The sequence below is a fragment of the Dipodomys ordii genome, unplaced genomic scaffold (assembly GCF_000151885.1).
Source record: "Dipodomys ordii isolate 6190 unplaced genomic scaffold, Dord_2.0 Scaffold98, whole genome shotgun sequence".
In the NCBI taxonomy this organism is placed as follows: Eukaryota; Metazoa; Chordata; class Mammalia; order Rodentia; family Heteromyidae; genus Dipodomys; species Dipodomys ordii.
Window position 1 is genome coordinate 3,298,694 of NW_012267314.1, and position 20,785 is coordinate 3,319,478.

Genomic DNA, 20,785 nt, shown 5'->3' on the forward strand with positions numbered 1-20,785 from the left:
CTTCCTTCCTTCCTTCCTTCCTTCCTTCCTTCCTTCCTTCCTTCCTTCCTTCCTTCCTCCTTGCCTGCCCATTATTTTACTTTGTCAGGTAAACAATATTTATTTTGACTTTTCTCTCCCTGTAGGAACTGTTAGCTTGTCAGGAAAACTGTAAGAAAACCTTGACACTCATTGAGAAAGGGGGTCAAAGTGTCCAGAAGTTCGTGAGCTTGAGCAACGTGTTGAAGCATTTTGATCAGACGAAGCTGCAGAGACAGCTTGCAGACGTCCACCTTGCCTTCCAGGTAATTTGCTTCCCTGCTTCAGTACCATGAGCCCAGGTCAGAACAGGGTCAGGACGAATAAGCAGAACTGGCCCCAATCCCTCACTATCAGATACTTGGAAGGCAAGTATTTTATTGCCTTTTATTCCCCTAATACTAAGATCGAAAAGAGTTAAGCATTTTCATCATGATGAAATGTCTTCCTTCCAAGTGTTGGTTAAATCAAAAAAGAATATGTATATAAAAAATTCACTATTTAGAAAGCAGCATCAAGCTGTGGTCATCACCAATTTACGCCTGTGTGAGTTCTGCCAACTATGAGTTGAACATATTGTGGGGGAAATGCATTTATACTGATCATGTGTGGTGTTTACTTTTCCTTGTCACTAGTCGCAGAACAACACAGCAGGTTTATGTTGTGGGAGGCATTGAAGTACTAGAGATGATGTACAGCACAGAGGGGGATGTGTGTGGGTTACGGGCAAACACAGCAGCATTTTCTATAAGGGACTTGAACGTCTGTAGATTTGGGTCCTTTGGGGGTCCGGAAATCAACTCCCTGAGGACACCAAAGGATGACTGTGTTTGTTCCCACCAAGAACATGGTCAAGAAGACTGGAGATTGGAAGAAACACGTGGAAACCAACAGTCGCTTGATGAAGAAATTTGAGGAGTCCCGGGCAGAGCTGGAGAAGGTGCTGCGGGTCGCTCAGGAGGGCCTGGAGGAGAAGGGAGACCCTGAGGTGCTGCTGCGGAGACACACCGTGAGTGACCTCTGCCCTTTGTGGCCCGGGTGACCCCAGGGCCTGTGGAAGAGTGACTTTGGCTGAGAAACTGAAAAGACCATTTTACTGTACTGCGGAAGGTTTGGTCGGAGTAGAGAGATAATAAGCCAGGAAGGCAGGAACTTTGTAGATAGATAACTAAAAATAACAACTCCAGCAGCCATTGATTTGCTGACTTATGAAAGACGATTCTTAAGCTTCTGGAATAGTAAACAGGTTCTCTAACTGACTCTCGTGATTTAGCTCAGAAATGCATATGTAAGTAAAGATTCTCTTTCTCTCTCACCTCTCTCTGTGTGTGTGTGTGTGTGTGTGTGTGTGTTTTTGCTAGTTAGCTAGTTTATTAGTTTATTTCATGAGTACTGAGGTTTGAATGGGGGGGTCATGCTTGCTTGGCTCACTCTATTAGCTGGCACTCTACCACTTGAGTCATACCTCTAGCCAAGCCTTTTCTGCTTATTTTGGAGACAGAGTCTTGGGGAATTTTCTGTCCTGGATTGGCCTCAAATACAGTCCTCAGTTAAGATTCCAGAGGGGCTAAGCTTCTACTGTTGAGTTTTGCTGGTTCTCTCCCTGGTGGGGTCTCACTTCCTGCCTGGCATGAGCTGGGGGTGATCCCCTTATGTTAGCCTTCTGGGTAGCCAGGGCAGCTGGAAGGTTCTACTGTGTCCTGCTTGCATCTAGATTATTTTTTTAAGAATGGGTCTTTTTTTTTTTAACCAGTCCTGGGGCTTGAACTCAGGGCCTGGGCACTGTCCCCGAGCTTCTTTAGGTCAAGGCTAGCACTCTACCACTTGAGCCACAGTGCCACTTCTGGCTTTTTCTGTGTATCTGGTACTGAGGAATGGAACCCAAGGCTTCATGCATGCTAGGCAAGCACTCTACCACTCAGCCCCATTCCCAGCCCCAAGCAAGGGTCTTGAGGACATATTTTGCTGCCTAGTTTTCCTTCAAACCATGATGCCTACAATCTCAGCTTCTCCTTAAAAATTCAATAGAGAGCTTGAGGTGATTGCCCACATGTTTTTCACTCTGGTCATCATAAACTTGCTCTGCTATACTTGGTTATTTGGAGTCCAGCAGCTGATGCTCAGCTCATCCTCATACTTAGAGCCCATCCTCCTAATTATCCTACTTACGTAAATTAGACCAGCTGTGAGACTACTAATGCGTGAAGTGCCGTGTGGGGCTGCACTGTGCAGTAGTTGTCCCGATAGTTCAAGACATTTTTGTGGACCAGGCCCTCAGAGGGTGATGCCAGCAATGGGTCTGGAGCTCTCTAGACTTAGGGTTGGTTTCTGTGGCCCTGGAGCATGGAGCATGTCATGCTGTTTATAAAACCACGACTGTCTCTGCATTCTCTGCTTTGGATCACTGTGGTTTCAAAACGTCTCTGCATGGATGCACACAAGGCTGGAGAAGACATCCATTCCTATCTACATGTGAATTGCCTCTGGTATCCAAGGTGCTATAACAAAATACCATAGACAGTGCCTTCAGCAATAGAGTGTATTTTATTACAGTTCTAGAGGCTAAACATTTGAGACCATGGATCTAAAATTGGTAGGGTTTTGGTAAAGTTCCTCTTTCTGGCCATCTTTTCCATGTCCTTGTATGTCAGCAAGATCACAAGCTTTCTGGGCTCTCTCCCCATAAAGTCTTAATTCCTGTCATGGAAGTTCTATTCTTATGACGTCATCTAAATGAATTCCTCCCTCCCCCCCTCCACAAGTCCCATCACCCAATTCCATCAACTCTGGGGTTTAGAGCATCAAGAAACAACTGTGGAGGAGGGGCAAGGTTCCACCCAGAGTTGCAGTGAGTGGATGAGGGCACGTGGTAATGGGGCATAGGAACTGTCACGTCTGAAACACATTGCTGTTAAAAAATGAGGGCTTCTGATTTAGTCTTGGCTTCTGCCCTGTGCTTCTGACTGTACCAGAGTTCAGTCGTGATAGAATCAAGGTCCTGAGGCCTACCGCTTGCCTTTCAGAATAGTCTACTGGAAGTTGAAAAGCAAAAAGACCTTTTTTTCCCCCACTAAAATGTAAAAAGGACTAGTTGAAGGACAGAGGTGATGAGTTGTGAATCCTAACTCTAGAGAATTACAGCCTATTACTGACAACAAACAGTGGTTGCACGGCACCCGAAAGAGGCCTGCAGCTGACCACGAGGCTTGTCAGAGGCGTGAGCACGCCCCACGGGGCCCTGATTTCTGCCCAGCGTCATGACTGCTCTTCCCTCTGCCAGGAGTTCTTCAGCCAGCTGGACCAGAGGGTGCTCAACGCCTTCCTGAAAGCGTGTGACGAGCTCACGGACATTCTCCCCGAGCAGGAGCAGCAGGGGCTGCAGGAAGCGGTCAGGAAGCTGCATAAGCAGTGGAAGGTGGGTCAGGATTCACAGTTGAGAACACAGAGTGGAGCACACCAGGCCAGGCGTGATGGGAGGGTGCATGGGAAACGCAGGTCCACGTGTAAGGGAAATGCAGACACTCGTGAAAGTCATGGAACTTAGCTTTCCCATGAAAAATAACTGGATTTAGCCAGGCACCGGTGGATCATGCCTGCCATCCTCGCTACTCAGGAGGCTGAGCTCTGAGAGTTTTAGTTTGAAGGCAGCCCGAGCAGCTCACCACCACAAAGCCTGAAGTAGAGCTGTGGCTTAATTGGTAAAGCACTAGCCTTGAGGAAAAAAAAATCTCAGGGGCAGTGCTCAGGCCCTGAGTTCCAGCACTGGTCCTGGCACAAAAACAACAACAACAATAAAAGAGAAACATACCAAAGCTAAAACAAAGTTGACTTGAATAAGGCATGATATAAGAGGGCACACTTTTGTGATTCCACTTGATAGAAACATATGGTTTTATTAAACTACTTGAGCCCTCTTTATCTCCCGGTTTGAGAGAAACAGGTATGACAGGGACATTTAACTTACTCAACCACACCTAATAAAGGTGAATTAATCATCTTAGTCATATAATTTAAATTACAAATATATATGTACGTATGTGGGCATATATACGTATGTATACATACATACACACATATGTTTGCTGTCTTCAATGATTTTACCATCCGGCTTACAAAGTTTTGATCTAAAAATATGAATAAAAGCATTTATTCGGTAAGGATTCAAAGATGAAAAAAAAAGCATAATCCCTTCCTCTAGGATTCAATTAGGGAGATAATGAGTTGCAAAGAATAAAATTAGAATACATATTTCAATGCACAAATGAATAAGATGTTCTATTTATGAAAAGTTTGAAAGAAGACCGGGAGTCACCAGGGGATGGTGAAGAATGTGAGATGGTGCCTTAAAGAAAGAAGCAGAAACCTGGGGAAGAGAGAAAGCTAGAGGGCGTGCATGGAGGGGGGACACAGGGGAACACAGTGTGGCCTGGGTGGAGAGCTGTGGGAAGCAATACCAAGCCCAGCACCTGCAGTCTGCCTGCCCTGCCATCAGCTCTGGAGGCGGCGGCCGGCCGTGTCCCTGTGCATCCTGGGGCCCCCAGTAGGAAGGTTCCTGGCTGCAGGGGACAAAGCTATCAGAAGAGGCTGTTTTTTTGGTTTTGGTTTTGGTTTTTGCTGGTTCTGGAGCTTGAACTCCAGCACACTGTCCCTGAGCCTCTCTCTGCTCAAGGCCACTTGAGCCACAGTACCACTTTGGCTTTTTCTGTTTATGTGGAACTGAGGAATTAAACCCAGGGCTTCATGCATGCTAGGCAAGCACTCTACCACTAAGCCACATTCCCAGCCCAAGATGGCTGTTTTCTGTACATTATGTTAGGAAGTCTTGGAGCTTAGAAGACTGGCAGCTAAAACTCAAAGTGTGGGCTAGTACTGTGAGAATCTCAGCAACATGGGCTAAAACATCATCCTTGTGTGTAGAAACAAAGCAAAGGAAGTAGTCTGCGCTTGCTCGATCTGAAATTTTTAGTGTCAGTAAAAATAAGAAGAGTCTTAAAAGAGATTAAGCTTTCTAACGGGCATTTGAAACAGCCTATCATAACCCTTAGAATAGGGATGACAATGAAAGGTTGTGTTTTCCTTACACACACATTTTACTCTGCAGAAGTGATCTACCAAAGCCTTTCTACCGCCTGTCATCTTTCTCATCCGTTGGCTATTTTAAAGACAGTCCTTTTAATTGCTTTGAGCTATAAGTCGGCTACACTTAGTACAGAGCTACAAGCAATATCAAAGCCTATTTTCATATCACATAAGGAGAACATAAAAACTGATGTAGTGAGTATTTGCTTGCGTGGTTGTTTTCTGAATATGTGGTGTAGGGAGAAGAAGGCATAGTAGGTGGTCAACAGCCCTGAGTTTGGTGTTTGGAGGGAGATGGGACATGATGAAGGTTTCTTTGACTTTGTGAAGTGGGTAAAATACCTGGCCTTCCCAGCTCACAGTGTAGTTCCTGAGTCAGAGGGTTCATGCTGCGGAAAAGGCAACCGGAGTGTGAGTGGAATCTCCGTTCAGGAGCTTAGCTTTGCCACTTACCCAGGAGCCTCTGTGGTGTCACCTACAACAAAACAGGAGTGTGAATCCTGAGCAGGGCTATTGTGAACATTAAACAGAACCTTCACTGTGAGATAAGCCTGACCGGCAACAGGAAAAGGATTCTCTGTGTTGCCAGTGATTAGAAGTACAAGGTGCATGTGGTAGGTGATTATTCCCACTTCTGGTGGGAACATCCATAACCAGAAATAATGGTTCTGTATTGCTGGAACTTTCCCTGGCACGCAGGATCTTCAAGGAGAGGCTCCTTATCATTTGCTTCACCTGAAGATCGCTGCAGAGAAGAACAGGTTCTCGGCGTCCCTCGAGGAGTGCAGAACTGAACTGGAGAGAGAGGCCAGGCATGCATCCCAGGAAGGCAGCGAAAAGACCATCGAAGAGCACAGGGTACGTCTCCCATGGGTACCGGCTGCATAACCATGCACAGATGCATAACAATTTAATGGGTATAATTGGGCTTGAAAAGAAAAAAGTAGCTTCCTGACTGTAGATGGCGCTCTGTGGTGATCTTCCTTTAGTTCTACGGCAATGCAAAGATGCCCTGTGACTCCCCGCTGGCCTTATAAAAACATGTATTGCTCACTAGATTTTCTTCAGCGACAAAGGTCCTCATCATCTCTGTGAGAAGAGGTTGCAGCTCATCGAGGAGCTCTGCGGGAAACTCCCCGTGAGGGACCCCATGAGGGATACCCCCGGAACCTGCCACGTGGCGCTCAAGGAGCTCCGTGCTGCCATCGGCAGCACCTACGAGAAGCTGGTGGAAGACCCCGACAAGTGGGAGGACTACATGAGCAGGTAGGAACCGGCTGTCTCCAGAGAACCACTTAGTCTCTCTGGAGGATCTCTGTTCATGCAGAGATCATTACTCTTCTTCAGAAAGAAAAGAAATGATGAATATTTCATGTCACATGAGAAAGAAAATCAGATTGCCTATCTTGCCCCAGGCTCTTGTACAAAAAAATTGCTTCACTCGTTTAGATGAAGAGGTTTCCGTCAGAAGCAGAATGAGGGCTCCTATTTCCAATTAACGCAGGTGTTCCGTCTTTGGGGAACGCCGCAAATCCTTTCCTCCTTGGTGTTCCCCATGCAGAGGGACTTCTGCACGTGGGCTCATTGTCTCACCCTAGTGGGGACAGGTGAGTCCAGGTCTCAGGTGTTTCTTCCTTCCTCCAGGTGCTCAGGAGGCTTTGAGACACAGCTTTGTCCTGACCTTGAGCTCTTCCAACTTTTGGAGCTCATGGGGGGTCCCCACCCCTGTCCAGATCTTTTTCTTTTTTGGTTGTGGGGCTGAACTCTGGGCCTGGGCACTGTCCCTCTGCTCTTCAGCTCAAGGCTAGTGCCCTACCACTTGAGCCATGGTACCACTTCTGGCTTTTTCCGCTTGTGTGGTGCTGAGGAATCCAACCCAGGGCCTCATGCATGCTAGGCAAGTGCTCTACCACTGAGCCACCTTCCCAGCCCCCTGTCCAGATCTTGATGTTAAAAGTTTTCAGAATGTTTGCTAACTTGTGTGATAGTCAATTGTTTCATTTCTGTCAATGAATTCGCAAGAGAGAACATATTCTCACCCTGTTGATCATTTTCTCCTTTGACTAAGAAGAGGTTTTGTGTTCTTTCAGATTTTCTGAGTTGTCATCTTGGACATCTGCCAGGGAGAGCCAGTTGAAGGGAATCAAGAATCAGGCTATCAACACTGCCAACCACAGCGAGGTCAAGCGTGCCGTGGATGTAAGTTCTGGCCCCTGTTTTTCCAGAGGAAAAATTTCTAGTGAGAAAAATAAATAAATAGTGTTAGACAATGTCCCTAGTGCTTCTCTCTCTCCTTTGGAAACATTCCTGAGGCTTCTGAGCCCTTTCTTAAAGATTGCTGTGGAGAACTGTGGGTTCTTTTCCTATTGAATCTTGGATAGCAAATCAACTTTGATATTTAGCCAGGCTCCGTGGTACCTCTTTGTTCATCGTGAGTGACTGGGCAAATACTGAGCGAAAAATTACTTGCATGGGTGGAGAAACCCATGGAGACTTAAGAATTGTTACAGAAAGCAAGGACATTGAACAATACACTTTTACTCATGCAAATGACAGGACAAAGAAAGAGTGGGAAAGTGGACAAGGTAGAGCCCTTATGAGGTAGAGACAGAGCCTGTCTTCTTGGTCATGTTCAGCCTGGACAGATCCATTTCGTCCCTACTTGGCAAGAATACAGCTACAGAGAAACCCAGCCAGAAAGCCAGGCAGAGCCTCAGGGCTGGACGCAGTTTGGGTTCTGGGAATGGCATGGGGCAGGTCTCTCCCTCTTAACTTGCCCTTTCTATCTATTATGAGTATTCTGCATGTTAAACTCTTGCAAGTCATGTAGTTGTTGCTAAGAAAAATGTGTTTCCTTTCTTTTTCTGCTCTCTGAGTGCTGTTTTTTATTATCTGATTATAATCATGTCACATGCAGGAGGGGCCCACCAGTATCACAGTACAAACACAGCAGAAGAGAGTGTAGAATGCAGACTGCACAATAGTCTATCTATCTATCTATCTATCTATCTATCTATCTATCTATCTATCTATCTATCTATCTATCTATCTATCTATCTCTATCTATATGAAAGCAGGTGGCTTGAGGGGATGGGTGGGTTGGGGGAAAATAGGGGAGAATGCTGAAAGGGGTGATATCGAGCAAGATGCAATGCCCTCAGACTGACTCAGGAATTGAAACCCTACTTAAGGATAATTTAAAAAATAGAATACAGAGGCCATGTGCTTTTGGAACTAGCCATCTCCAGATGATTTGCACTCCACTCCACTGTACTACACTACAGTGCACTGCACTATACTGTATTACACTGTAGTGCTCTGCCCTACACTACACCGCACTGTGCTACACTACAGTATACTGCACTACATGCCAGAGGACTGTACCACACTGTACTGCACTACACTGAGCTGCATTGTACTCCACGACACTGCACTCCAGTGTACTGCACTGTACCACGCTACAGAACACTGCACTGCACTGGACAGCTCCACACTGCACTAAACTACATTGTACTACACAGTACTACGGAGCACTACACTACCCTGCACTGCTGTACGCTACACTGCTGTACGCTACAGAGCAGCCCCAGAGCTGGTGTTGGAGGGATGGGCTGTGCCACTTACCGTGCCTTTGTCACTAATCCTCAAGTCAAAGGCACTGGAGGCTTTACCATGATTTCTTTGGCTGGTAAACATGCCCTACCTCGATTACCCTATTCATGCATCTTAAAATGTAGGGTATGGACTTCTAAAGCTAGCAAAAATGGGGTATTAAATGTGACTTAACTTTAAGTTAAAATGTGATTTGACTTTCAAATGACCCTCTAGTGTAATATTCAACAAGTAAACTCTTCAATAAAGGAAACACCTAACAACCACCACCAGCAAGGCGATCATTTCTCCTTCCAGCTCACAAAGACTCAAAACGCTGTGTGTGGGATTCATAATTCCTAATTTAGCATCTCGTTTTCTGTTTTAGTATTGTTAGAAGCATCTTTGTAGAAACAAGGGAATCTCTGTAAATATCTAACCCATCTACTTGTGAAGGTGAGCTTTCGTTCAGTGTAGACTGAAATGATTTTTGCTCATCAGGTATGGGCACCATTTCTTTCTGGATTTGGTGAGTTTTGCTAAAGACACATGCAAAAAAGCAAAATAAATGAGTACTCTACTGCTCTTTGAATAACTGGTAGTTTTTGTTGTTGTTGTTGTTTTTTAATTGTGAAAATACTGTACAAAGGGGTTACAATTAGATGGGCAAGATAATGAGTACATTTCTTTTTTTGGGGGGGGTCCAGTCGTGGGATCTGAACTCTGGGCCTGGGCGCTGTCCCTTAGCTCTTCATCTCAAGGCTAGCGCTCTACCACTTAAGCCACAGCGCCACTTCTGGCTTTTTTCTTTTTGCTTATGTGGTGCTGAGGAATCGAACCCAAGGCCTCAGGCATGCAAGACAAGCGCTCTACCACTGAGCCACCTTCCCAGCCCATGAGTACATTTCTTATCAAGCATTGTAGCCTCCTCCTTTGTTTCCCCTTCCCATCCCATCCTCCCCCCACCTAAACCTCCTCCCCCCACCCCCCGCCCCCACCAAAGTTGTAAAGTTCGTTTTCGACATAAAGACTTATACGTCTCATTGTTGCAATGGGTCCACCTGTATCCCTATTTAAACGATTTGTTTTTTCCTTTCCCTTCCACAAATTATACCGACATCAAATACAGTGAAAGCAGGGGTTATACCATGGGGGAGGGACATACAAAGCAACAAAGAAATAATCTTATAAATGTGCTAGAAACAATTGCATAAAAGAAAAAAAAAACATTTGAATACATACCTTAGAGTTCATTTCCCTAATATCAACTTATCTGACCTTTTCTGCTTGACTCAGACATATACTAGATATTGCAAATAAGGGAAACCATCGGACCTATGTTTCTGTATTAAGTGAAGTAAGCCCGGCCCAAATAGCTAGTAGTTTTTGTCTCTTCGCAAACCTTCTTGGGTTGAGTTCTTTCTTGCTGGGAAGTCAAGATTTGCAATTGCACTTCATTGTTAATCAAAAATGTTCTTTCACTTCAGGAGATCAGAAATGATGTTAGCAAAAGAGGCGAAGCTCTTAGCTGGCTGAAAGGCAGACTTAAAGTTTTGATTGAAGTTTCTTCTGAGAAGGAAGCCCAAACCCAAGGAGATGAGCTGGCAAAGTTATCTAGCTCCTTCAAGACACTGCTCTCTTTGCTTTCAGAGGTACTTGAATTTCTCACTCTAAGACACTTTGGGGCCAGAAGTCCAGGCAACTGTCTTTGTTTTCCTTGTAGGTTAGTAAGTTGTTTTATAAAGGAAGTGTAGTTGAAACAATAGTTACTTATATGAAGGTAGTTGGGAAAGATAAATGGAGGGTGCATTATGGTGATGCTATTATGGGATGTGTTACTTCAGGTTGATAAGTGGTATCTGAAGTCCAAAACTGACCAGTATACATTTCATTTAATTTAATATATTTTATGGTTTCTTTTACTTACCTTATTTTATTGTATTTTATTTTAATTTTGCTATCCTGTCACAGTTGCTTTAAGGTCCAAAAGGGTAAGAAAAAGGCTTGGAGAGTCAGATAAATGTAGGATCAGAGTTTAAATCCGATACTCAATTTTCTATATAACCTTGAGCTTATTTGATAGTTCTGAGATCTAGCTCTGACATATGTTTATATAGGCATACACATTGACCTTCAACTTGTACCTAATTTGGGTTAGTATACTTTTTTGCTACTTTATCACTAGTGAAAACAAACAGAGTGGAAAAGACAAGCCTTCTGTCTTCTGTTTAAATATAGATTTATATAAGAAGATGGGTTTGGTAGTTATACCTGTCTTTTGCCAATAATCCATTTCATCTCTAAGTTAATGGATTTAAATTGTCCGATGCAACAGCAAAAAAGACTCCAATGTATGTTCACCATCACCATAACAAAAAGTCACTTCTTCCAACAATGCTGCTGACTTTAAGTTAAACAATGAATAAGTTCTGGAGATCTAACACACAATATGGAGATTCTAGTTCATAAGTCAATTTGGCACACTTGAAATTTTCTTTTGAAAAGGTTAGACAGTACTCTTACACACACACACTCACACACACACACAGAGTAAACATGATGTGACCGATAGACTAATTAGCTTGAATAGAGAACTCATTTCATAATGTGTATATGTATGTATATGTATATATATATGTATCTATCAAAACACCACTCACCACACCCCTTACATATGTATATTAAGCTGTCAGTCATACCTCAATTTTTAAAAAGATTTACATAAATCTAAGTAAGTCACATCTGGTTTACACTTTTTTTTTCATGAAACCCTAGGTTGAAAAGATATTAAACAACTTTGGAGACTGTGTTCAATACAAAGAAATCGTGAAGAGCTCCCTGGAGGAATTAATTTCTGGTAGTCAAGAAGTCCAGGAAGAAGCAGAGAAGATTCTGGACACAGAAAATCTGTTTGAAGCTCAGCAGTTACTGCTTCATCACCAGGTAGAATTCCTTCTTTCCTGCACAGCTTGTGTGTGAACATGGTAGTTGGACAGAAAAAGAGAAAGATAAAGAACGTGTCTGGAATGGGAAGAAGGGATAGAGGGAATGAACTGGTTGAATGGGTCAAAGAACTTGATACTTTATTTTTGTTCTTTCTCTGAAATATTAAATATTTCAGAATATCCTACAAGACAAATTTCCAGACCATCAAAAAGTTCAAAGAATACTGCAGAGGGAAACAAATGATTTGAGCTATGAAAATCTATGTGATAGCCGGGTGCTGGTGGCTCACGCCTATAATCCTAGCTACTCAGGAGGCTGAGATCTGAGGATCACAGTTCAAAGCCAGCAAGGGCAGGAAAGTCTGTAAGACTCTTATCTCCAATAAACCACTAGAAAACTGGAAGCGGTGCTGTGGCTCAAGCGGTAGAGTGCTCACCTTGAGCGGAAGAGCACAGGGACAGCGCCCAGGCCCAGAGTTCAAGCTCCATGACCGACCAAAAAAGAGAAAATCTATATGAAAGTGATTCAACTGGTCTTTCCATAGCAGCCCAGGAAACCACAGAGGAATTGCTTCATAGTTCAGATCACTATTCTCTTGTTATTGAGTTAAAATCTTGAGTTTGCTAATGTTGAACACATTTTAGTTTGTAAAGTTGTAACTTACTTGGAGTACCAGATTTCTGGTACTAGAAGTAATGGAAATCCAGTTTATGTTAGTAATAATGTTTATTTTTATTTTTGGTAGTGGAGAAGTAGCCCAGAGCCTCAAGCATGCCATGCACACACTCTATTGATGAGCTAACCCAGCCCCGGTCCTTGATAACAGATAATTTTAATCAATTTATTTTGCAGTTCTCTGATAGTATACACTAAAATATGCCTATAAATGGGATATATTGCTTCACAAACTCACTATAAAGGGAAATACTGAGTGACAAAATTCTAGCCCACTTGATAGCACAATCCTAGCTAATTTGAAGTATCACATAGAAAAGTGCAAGTTGCTTTAACCGTATGTGTAGATTAGCAGCCTCTAGATTTAAAATTTATTTAATATTAGAAAAAAGATCATGAGCTCAAAAATAAATGTTTGAGACACTATTGTTTACAGTCATTTGGAAAATTATTAGTTTTCAGTTTAAGACAAAGAAATATATGTGTCTAGATATTTATATTTTAAAATTATTTGCATATTTCTCGGACCAAATACCTGTATATATATATATATATGCATACTTTATGAAGATTCATAACTGTGCCATGATTTTATACTTCAGTAAAAAATATTTTCTTTGAGACAGTTTCCCTCATAATATCTCAGCATATTAACCATTCTAGATAAACCTAGGAAGAAATAAAATTCTCTTAATATTTGCATTTTGTAATCTAGATGATGAAACGAGAGTCTTCAGCAGAAAATAATTATTTTGGAAGGACTCAGGTCAAAGGAATTTTGTTCCCACATTCTTTATGGAGAATTAAACGTTTTTCTCAAAGCTTCACGCAGCTAAAACACTCAAGACCAATTATTGCCATTATTTAGAAACATGTTACAAATAATGCCCACCTTTGAGCTAGTGCAGATTCCTCCTTGTTGCTGTTTTGACTGCCAGGTGCAACCTTAACACACAGTCCAGGCCCACGCTGCGTGAGGTGGTACCTCCTCTACTTCTGTCTGTGTGGGTGCACGCGGTCCCGCTTAGCTGCAGGGGGAGTAACCTTGATTCTCATCTGTTAAACAACTTCCAGCAAAAGACAAAGATGGTCTCAGCCAAGAAGAAAGACCTGAAGGAACAGATGGCGCATGCGCTGCAGGGAGCAGGCGGGGTCTCCGAGCCTGGCCAGGAGGAGCTGAAGAAGCTGGAGAGCACCCTGGCCGGCCTGGAGCAGAGCCGGGAGAGGCAGGAGCGCCGCATCCAGGTAGAGCTGGGCCAAGGCTGGCTCAGTGGAGCCTTGGGTGGTGTGGACTTCCTGGTGGGTCTCCTGACCGCAGGAGCAAATTGTTGTGGCATTTGATGCTTCACGTGAGTTACTTCTCTGAGTGATCACATCATCAAGTTTTATGAGGCGGGTGCTTGTGCTTGCCTGAGAAGAGAGAGTATGAAGGCTTGGTCCCTGGGCACCGGGCCGAGATGAGGGGGAAAGCCAGGGTTTCATCCACCCAGGTCTGAATCCAGAAATATGTCATCATTTCATTTCTGCAGGAAGTCAGCCAGCTGCACCTGCAACCTACCTGTATCCCAGAAGTGAGGCTGACATGTTGTAAATAGGTTGTGGAGATTTTGTTGTTCCTACTCTTTTCTCCTTCCCTTCTTTTTTCCCTTTATTATTATTATTTTTGAAGAGATTGGAAGGTGATGTTGTTTTCTTCGTCACTTATCTGTATTTCACTTCATGGCTGATGGAGAAACTACCTGGCGTGCAAGTTCTGTGTCGACAGGAAATTCGCAGAGAGGAGACAAGGATTGTTCTAGTCTGTGTGAATGATGTTCACAGTTTAGGAAATAAATGAAACCGTGGCAGTATTTTGTGATACACTTTGCTCATCTGTAATGGTAGGATGTGTTACTTATTTATTTACTTATTTGTTTATTTTCAAATTTAGGTCACCTTAAGGAAATGGGAACGATTTGAGAAAAACAAAGAGACAGTGGTCAGATACCTTTTTCAAACAGGTTCCAGCCATGAACGCTTCCTGAGTTTTAGCAGTTTGGAAAGTTTGTCTTCAGAACTGGAACAGACAAAGGTATATTAACAAAACCCCTCTAGACAGGGGGAGAAAACACACATACTATGTCTTCTTTGCTTTGTTTCATTATTTCATTCATTGAATCCATCTCATTTTTTATTGATGACAGACTCTTTTCAATACACTGGGAAGTAAATGTCATGACTTAACATCTCAAGAACTAAGATAAATGTTCTTCAAAATAGTAGGAAGTGGTTAGCTTCATAACAGTGGCAGAAATTAAAAATATATAGATATAAATATATATATGTATATCTGGAGGGTGGGTAAAACTAAGAAAGAAGAATCTGAAAGCAAGAACAAACAGGCATTCCTGGAAAGGGGAATGGAATGGAGGTATCGAAGTGTGAGCCATGAGGATTGTGTGTCTTAAGGCAGAGCAAATGAATGTGAACTGGTGTGGAAGGGTGGGCGACACTGTGGACTCTGAAGATCTAACCTCCACTCTCAGGCAGCATGGAGTTGGAGCCACTGAACTTTTAAGAATTTTAAGAGAAGAGTCACACCACTAGACACCTTTCTTCCTTTCTTTCTTCTTTTTCTTTCTTTCTTTCCTTCTTTCTTTCTCTCTCTCTCTTTCTTTCTTTGTTTCTTTCTCTCTTTCCTCCCTCCTTCCCTCCCTCTCTCCCTCCCTTCTCTCCTTCTCTTTTCTCCTTCCTTCCTTCCTTCCTTCCTTCCTTCCTTCCTTCCTTCCTTTCTTCCTTCCTTCCTTCCTTCCTTCCTTCCTTTCTTCTTCTTTTTTTTTGTCAGTCCTGGAGCTTGAACTCTGGGCCTGGGAGCTGTCCCTCAGCTCTTCAGCTCAAGGCAAGCACTCTACCACTTGAACCACAGAGCCACCTCTGGTTTTCTGGTGGTTTATTGGAGATAAGAGTCTCATGGACTTCCCTGCCCAGGCTGGCTTTGAACTACAATCCTCAGATCTCAGTTTTGTGTAGCTAGAATTACAGGCATGAGCCACTGGCACCCAGCAAGGAGATAAATTTCTAAGCAGATGGGATTCAACTAGCAAGTTCTGACCACTAGGCATACAGGGAGTTAAATAAGGGTGGGAGGTGGTAGTCAAGGCTGGGGGACCAGAGCACAAGATGGAGTGCTGATGACACTAAGCTAGGCCAACAAAACAGAATTTTGAGGCTGACCAAGATAATGAGGCTAAGAGTAGCTTGGAGGGTGTTGCTGTGGAAAGATGGTGAGAATCACTTCACTCACAGTGAGTTTGAGATTCTAGTGGGGCATCAGAGACTGTGTGAGTAATGCCCTTGATGTGCTCTACCTGTGAACTCATACACACTGGACACTCAGTGCTGGCCAGGAAATTGGTGTGGAGCATTTAGGGGAGATGCTCGGGCCTTTTGTGTAAAAGGCTCAGGCTTTTGTACCTGTTGCAGGTGGGGGTGGTTAAAAGACTGGATTTATAGAGAAAAGCATCTGTCAATGTACAAGAAAGAACCTTGTTTCCGGGCTTTTATTGTGGAACTCCCTCTGTAGAAAGTGGGCCTGGCTGTCTCTTATATGGCTGAGTTTTGTTATTTCTTTGATTATGGTGGACTGAAGGTCTTAATCAAGTTTGAACTCAATACTCAAGGTCATTGAGAAAGAACAGGCCAGAGCTGAGTCACCTCCTATCGATCTGATGAGATTCAGTTCCTTCCCCATGCATTCTGCCTCTCATGAGTTGTCTGCTTAGGCTCTAGCCATGAGGCCTTGCAAGGTTATTTTGTCCTCCTTAATTGTGTGTTGATGAGCAGCATTCCACTATTTGGATTCCTCTGTGTTGTTTCCCCTACGTAGCTCACAGAAGCATTTGCCAACATTTTTTTCTCCGTGTTCTGGGTTTTGGGACACATTGTGGGTGGAGTGGGGACACTGTTTTATACTGGTGGTGGTATTCACGGAACTCTGAAGGGAGTACAATGTATGCACACTTCACAGTTGAATAGGCAGACTCTTAAGTTCACATCTGATAATCACCAGTGCTTTTAAGCACAGAGTTGAGTGTTAGGACATTGTCATATTTTAGGATGCTGTCAATCTCTTGGATAAGAAGCTGTGTGTAGGCTACATAAGTAACACTGATATTTCTATGACCATATTAAATCTTTCAGTCAGGAAATTTCTGCTTTAATTTTTGTCTTTTGGGAGGTGCTCTGACTGAAAAACATTTACAAATATTTACGTTAGAGTTCTGGGTTAGCTGTTTAGAAGTGGGATGTTCATCAAAATTTAAACTTCTTGTGAGATTTTCTTTTATTGGAAACAAGACAGTAATCTTTTTATTCAAGATTATCACTGTATGTATCTTTTCTTGTCTTGTAGTCAACATTATTTACCTGACAAAAGTCAAATTACATCTGAATTGTACAATGTATCATGCAAATTAAATTAACTTTTGAATTAAAATAGCTCAGAATTGTTGAAAATCGGTGACTAGAATGACTAAAACCATTTCCCTCAATTTTATATAAAGGACACAAAAAGGATAATTGGTACCTGACAGGTGTAAGGCACTTAGAAATGAATTTGCTAGCAGAATGCTAAGAGTAGAATGCTAAGATAAACATTGTCATCTGAATTTTGCAAGGAAAGGACTTGAAAGGAAAGTTACCAAAATGGAACATACAGTGACTAGCAGAGCCAGAATTCTAGCCCAGGATGACTTGTTCCAAATTCACTTTTTTTCAATTATGGAATATGCATACAAAAAAATATAAGACGTAATAGCATTAACAGTAGATTATATCTCTTTATCAAACTAAGTCAACTAAGTCTTTTCAAGATCACTGACTTGGTTAAAGGGATGTTCTTCAAGTAAATAAGCGTAGAAATAAGTTAGTGTTATGATCAAAGAACTATTCACTATTGACCATTTCATGAACTGACCTGTAATAAATAAAAGCATTTGTGTATACGTTAGTTATTAGAATGTAGATCAGAATCTTTAAGTGTTCAGCCCCGATAAGAAGCAGTGAAGAAACTAAGAATTTCCAGTGACTAGGAAATAGAGCGGGTTCTGTTTATAAAATAAAAACTATCCAGTTCAGCCAGACAAAAGTAGTATCACTGTGTAGAATAGTACCCATCTACACATGTATGGCTTTATCTAGTCATTGATCTTTTCTGGAGGACATGATGCCCTCACCAGAGGTCAGAGTGACTGCGTACTGCACATGCACCTAACAGTTGTGATACCTTTTCTCTCAGGAATTTTCCAAGCGAACAGGAAGTATTGCAGTCCAGGCTAAGAACCTGGTCAAGGAAGCCTCTGAGATTCCCCTGGGTCCCAAGAATAAGCAGCTGCTTCGGCAACAGGCAACGACAATCGAAGAGCAGGTCAAAAAACTAGAAGACACACTCGAAGAAGAGTATGTGCTCCACAAGTCCTAAGCTTTCTTCTCTGAGATAAAATGTTAATTCCGCCTTTCCTGCATCCTGTATTCAAAACAGTATTTTAAAACTTCAAAGTGTCTGTATACTTCAACATGTTTTGAGGAAGTCACTCAATTCTCAACACAGGAACCCATATCTATAACAGAAAAAGGAGAGGGCGGGGTGTGGTGTGGTGTTTGCATCTTTAACTGACCGTGTTCATGAGATAGCCATAATCTATTTAATTCTGTGGCCTTTACAGAGGGACTCTGAAAAGAATCCCAATATTGAATGTTTTTGGCTGTACTATTCTGCTGTCAGCAGTTAGAAAGGAGAGATATTTTGACAGTACAGATTCTAGACCTAAGTACACATCACATAGACCAACTGTCTCCAAATCAAAGCTCATGAGCTTATGGATAGTGCCTCAGTATTCCAGTTGTGACCAGTTGATATTTTATTTCCAGAAATTAATTTTAAGGATCTGTCTTGGACCTGAATACAGTGGTTTATACCTGTTTATACAGCTACTAGGAGATCAAGATATGGAGGATCATAGTTCTAGACCAGCCTAGGTAAAAATTCACAAGATCCTATTTTAGCAGAAAAACTTGGCATTCCAGCTATGTGAGAAGATTTAATAGGAGGATTGCGGTCTAGGCTGGTCCAGAAAAAAACCAGGGCCCTATCTCAAAATAACAAGAGAAAAAAGGGCTAGAGATGTGGCTCAAGTGGCAAAGCACCTGCCTACCAATTGCAAGACTCTGAATTCAGATCTGAATTCAGATCCTGACACAGCCATATATACACATTTTTGTTTTGTTTTGTTTTCTGGTGCCATTACAGGGGCTTGAACTCAGGGCCTGGACACTGTCGCTAGCCTGTTTTGCACAAGGATAGCACCTTATCAGTTGGAACCACATTCCATTTCTGGCTTTTTGGTACTTAATTGGGGATAAGAATCTCACAGACTTTCTTGCTTAGGCTGGCTTTGAACCATGGTCCTCAGATCTCAGTCTACTGAGTAGGGTTACAGGCATGAGCCTGTGCCCTGCTAAAACTCTATTTTTTTATACACTTAATTTTTTATCTTAAAAGCAGAAGTAACTTACTGATAACCAGTTACATGGACATTTATGAGGCCAATATTCTTCAAAATAAATATGGCTAAAATTTCTATTTAGTGACAGATCAAACACAGAGCTTACTATTCTTAAGAAATAAAATATCATTTCTGAGATGGATTTGAAAATGTCAAATCTGTTTTTAATACTGCTAACACCTGGCAGTTAACATTTGACATTTACCTCAACTTTAAAATTTGTTATTTAAAATACATTATTTACAAAGTTGTGAACTTTGAGAACTTTATTTTAAATATTCTCCCCAATTTATGGAAATAACAAAACTTAGAGTCTATTAGAAAGGAAGCTAGTTCTACTAATAATACCCACTTGAATCTTCATTTTACTTAAAAACTTGCAATCTAGGGGCTGGAAAGTGGCTCAGTGGTAGAGTGCTTGCCTCACATGCATGAGACCCTGGGATCAATTCCTCATCGCCACATAAACAGAAAAAGCCTTGGAAGTAGCACTGTGGTTCAAGTGGTAGAGCACTATAGCCTTGAGCTGAAGAGCTGAGGGACAGTGTCCAGGCCCAGAGTTCGACCAACAACAAAAAAAAAGAAAAAGAAAAACTTTCAATATAGCGTAACTTACATTTCATATACTACTAAGAGCATTGAGCATGGTGGGTATAAAATGGAAATGGAAATACTTTGATAATTTGACAATCAATTTGTGCCATAATGCACAAATTCAACGTCTTCAAGTGCCTTTTGGTAAACAGGGACATTATCTTAACACAGGCCCTTATCATTTAAACAATATACTGTTAGTTCCTTGGTCTTTTTTTTTAACTGAAAGCCATATTCAGCTGCTTACATATATAACTAACACAAACTGAGAATCTATTGTTGAAATTTTATTTACTGAATTTGTGACACAAAGTCCAAGTTGTCTCAAAGCAGGGTGCTCATGAAACAAGAGTTGGTAGCTTCTTTAAGTATCAAGACCGTAGGACATCCATGAATGGCTGGAAGCAATATAGATTATAACTCAATGCCTAGCTGTAGATAGAAACAGTTCCACCTGCAGCAATTCCTACCACCAGTCCCCTCTTCATTCGTAAAGATGCACTTGAGAAAAACCATTCCTCTTTTACAGATGTTTTCACAAAGCATCTGTCCTTTATGAGCAGAAGGGGTGTGTTGATGACACAGGACTTATTAAAAAGCTGGAGTGTATTCTGACATGGTCTATTGAAATAAGTCCTGCTGGTCATGTGCAGGGATTAATTAGCTCATACTGATTCCAACTGCTCTGGACCAAGTGTAATTTTGCCTTTGTCAAGTGCTCATTCAGTAGCATTTGGAAGACCTGAGTTTGACAAGCTGCTCTGATCAAGTGTGTGTTTTGCTTTCTGTGCACATTGTTCCAACCTTGAAAGAATCCCACCTGTCCTTACTCTCTTTTCACCTGGTGGTTTAAGGGGGAAAATGTGTTGCTGTTCACTATGACAATCCTGCATTCTTAACTTCATTTGGTTAATTTTAGTATTAAAACCATGGAAATGGTGAAAAGCAAGTGGGATCATTTTGGCAGTAATTTTGAGACCTTGTCCATCTGGATATCTGAGAAAGAACACGAACTCAATGCTTTGGAATCCTGGCCATCGCCCATGGACATGCAAATCAGCCACATTAAGGTGACCTGCTCACACGTTACATTTCAATCTGTGTCTAGCTTTTAAGGACTCCTTTCCTCCATTTGTATCATCATATTTGGTTCCCAGGTTGGTGGGTGGGGGGAGTCTTTCATTGCTATGTAGCTCTATGAAAAATAAATTTTCACAAAATACCAAGCTAAGAGGCCTTGACTGATACCGGGTAACTCTTTAGAGATGGAATTCTGTATTAATAGTGTCTTGATTTACACACTGCCAGTCAATGTTGTGTGCAATATCATTAAAATATTT

The 20,785-nt window shown here is 42.2% G+C and overlaps 1 protein-coding gene across 1 annotated transcript in view; it reads left to right on the top strand.

Moving 5' to 3' along the window:
* Positions 1 to 20,785, top strand: part of Syne1 (spectrin repeat containing, nuclear envelope 1) — a 388,103-nt gene that overhangs the window by 122,500 nt on the left and 244,818 nt on the right. The window contains exons 21-32 of the mRNA XM_013026970.1: positions 126 to 284; positions 863 to 1,027; positions 3,299 to 3,433; positions 5,797 to 5,955; positions 6,155 to 6,363; positions 7,188 to 7,296; positions 10,176 to 10,340; positions 11,464 to 11,631; positions 13,384 to 13,554; positions 14,240 to 14,380; positions 17,585 to 17,745; positions 20,365 to 20,515. Coding sequence (XP_012882424.1) covers positions 126 to 284; positions 863 to 1,027; positions 3,299 to 3,433; positions 5,797 to 5,955; positions 6,155 to 6,363; positions 7,188 to 7,296; positions 10,176 to 10,340; positions 11,464 to 11,631; positions 13,384 to 13,554; positions 14,240 to 14,380; positions 17,585 to 17,745; positions 20,365 to 20,515 — 1,893 coding nt within the window. The remainder of the gene's footprint in view (positions 1 to 125; positions 285 to 862; positions 1,028 to 3,298; positions 3,434 to 5,796; positions 5,956 to 6,154; positions 6,364 to 7,187; positions 7,297 to 10,175; positions 10,341 to 11,463; positions 11,632 to 13,383; positions 13,555 to 14,239; positions 14,381 to 17,584; positions 17,746 to 20,364; positions 20,516 to 20,785) is intronic.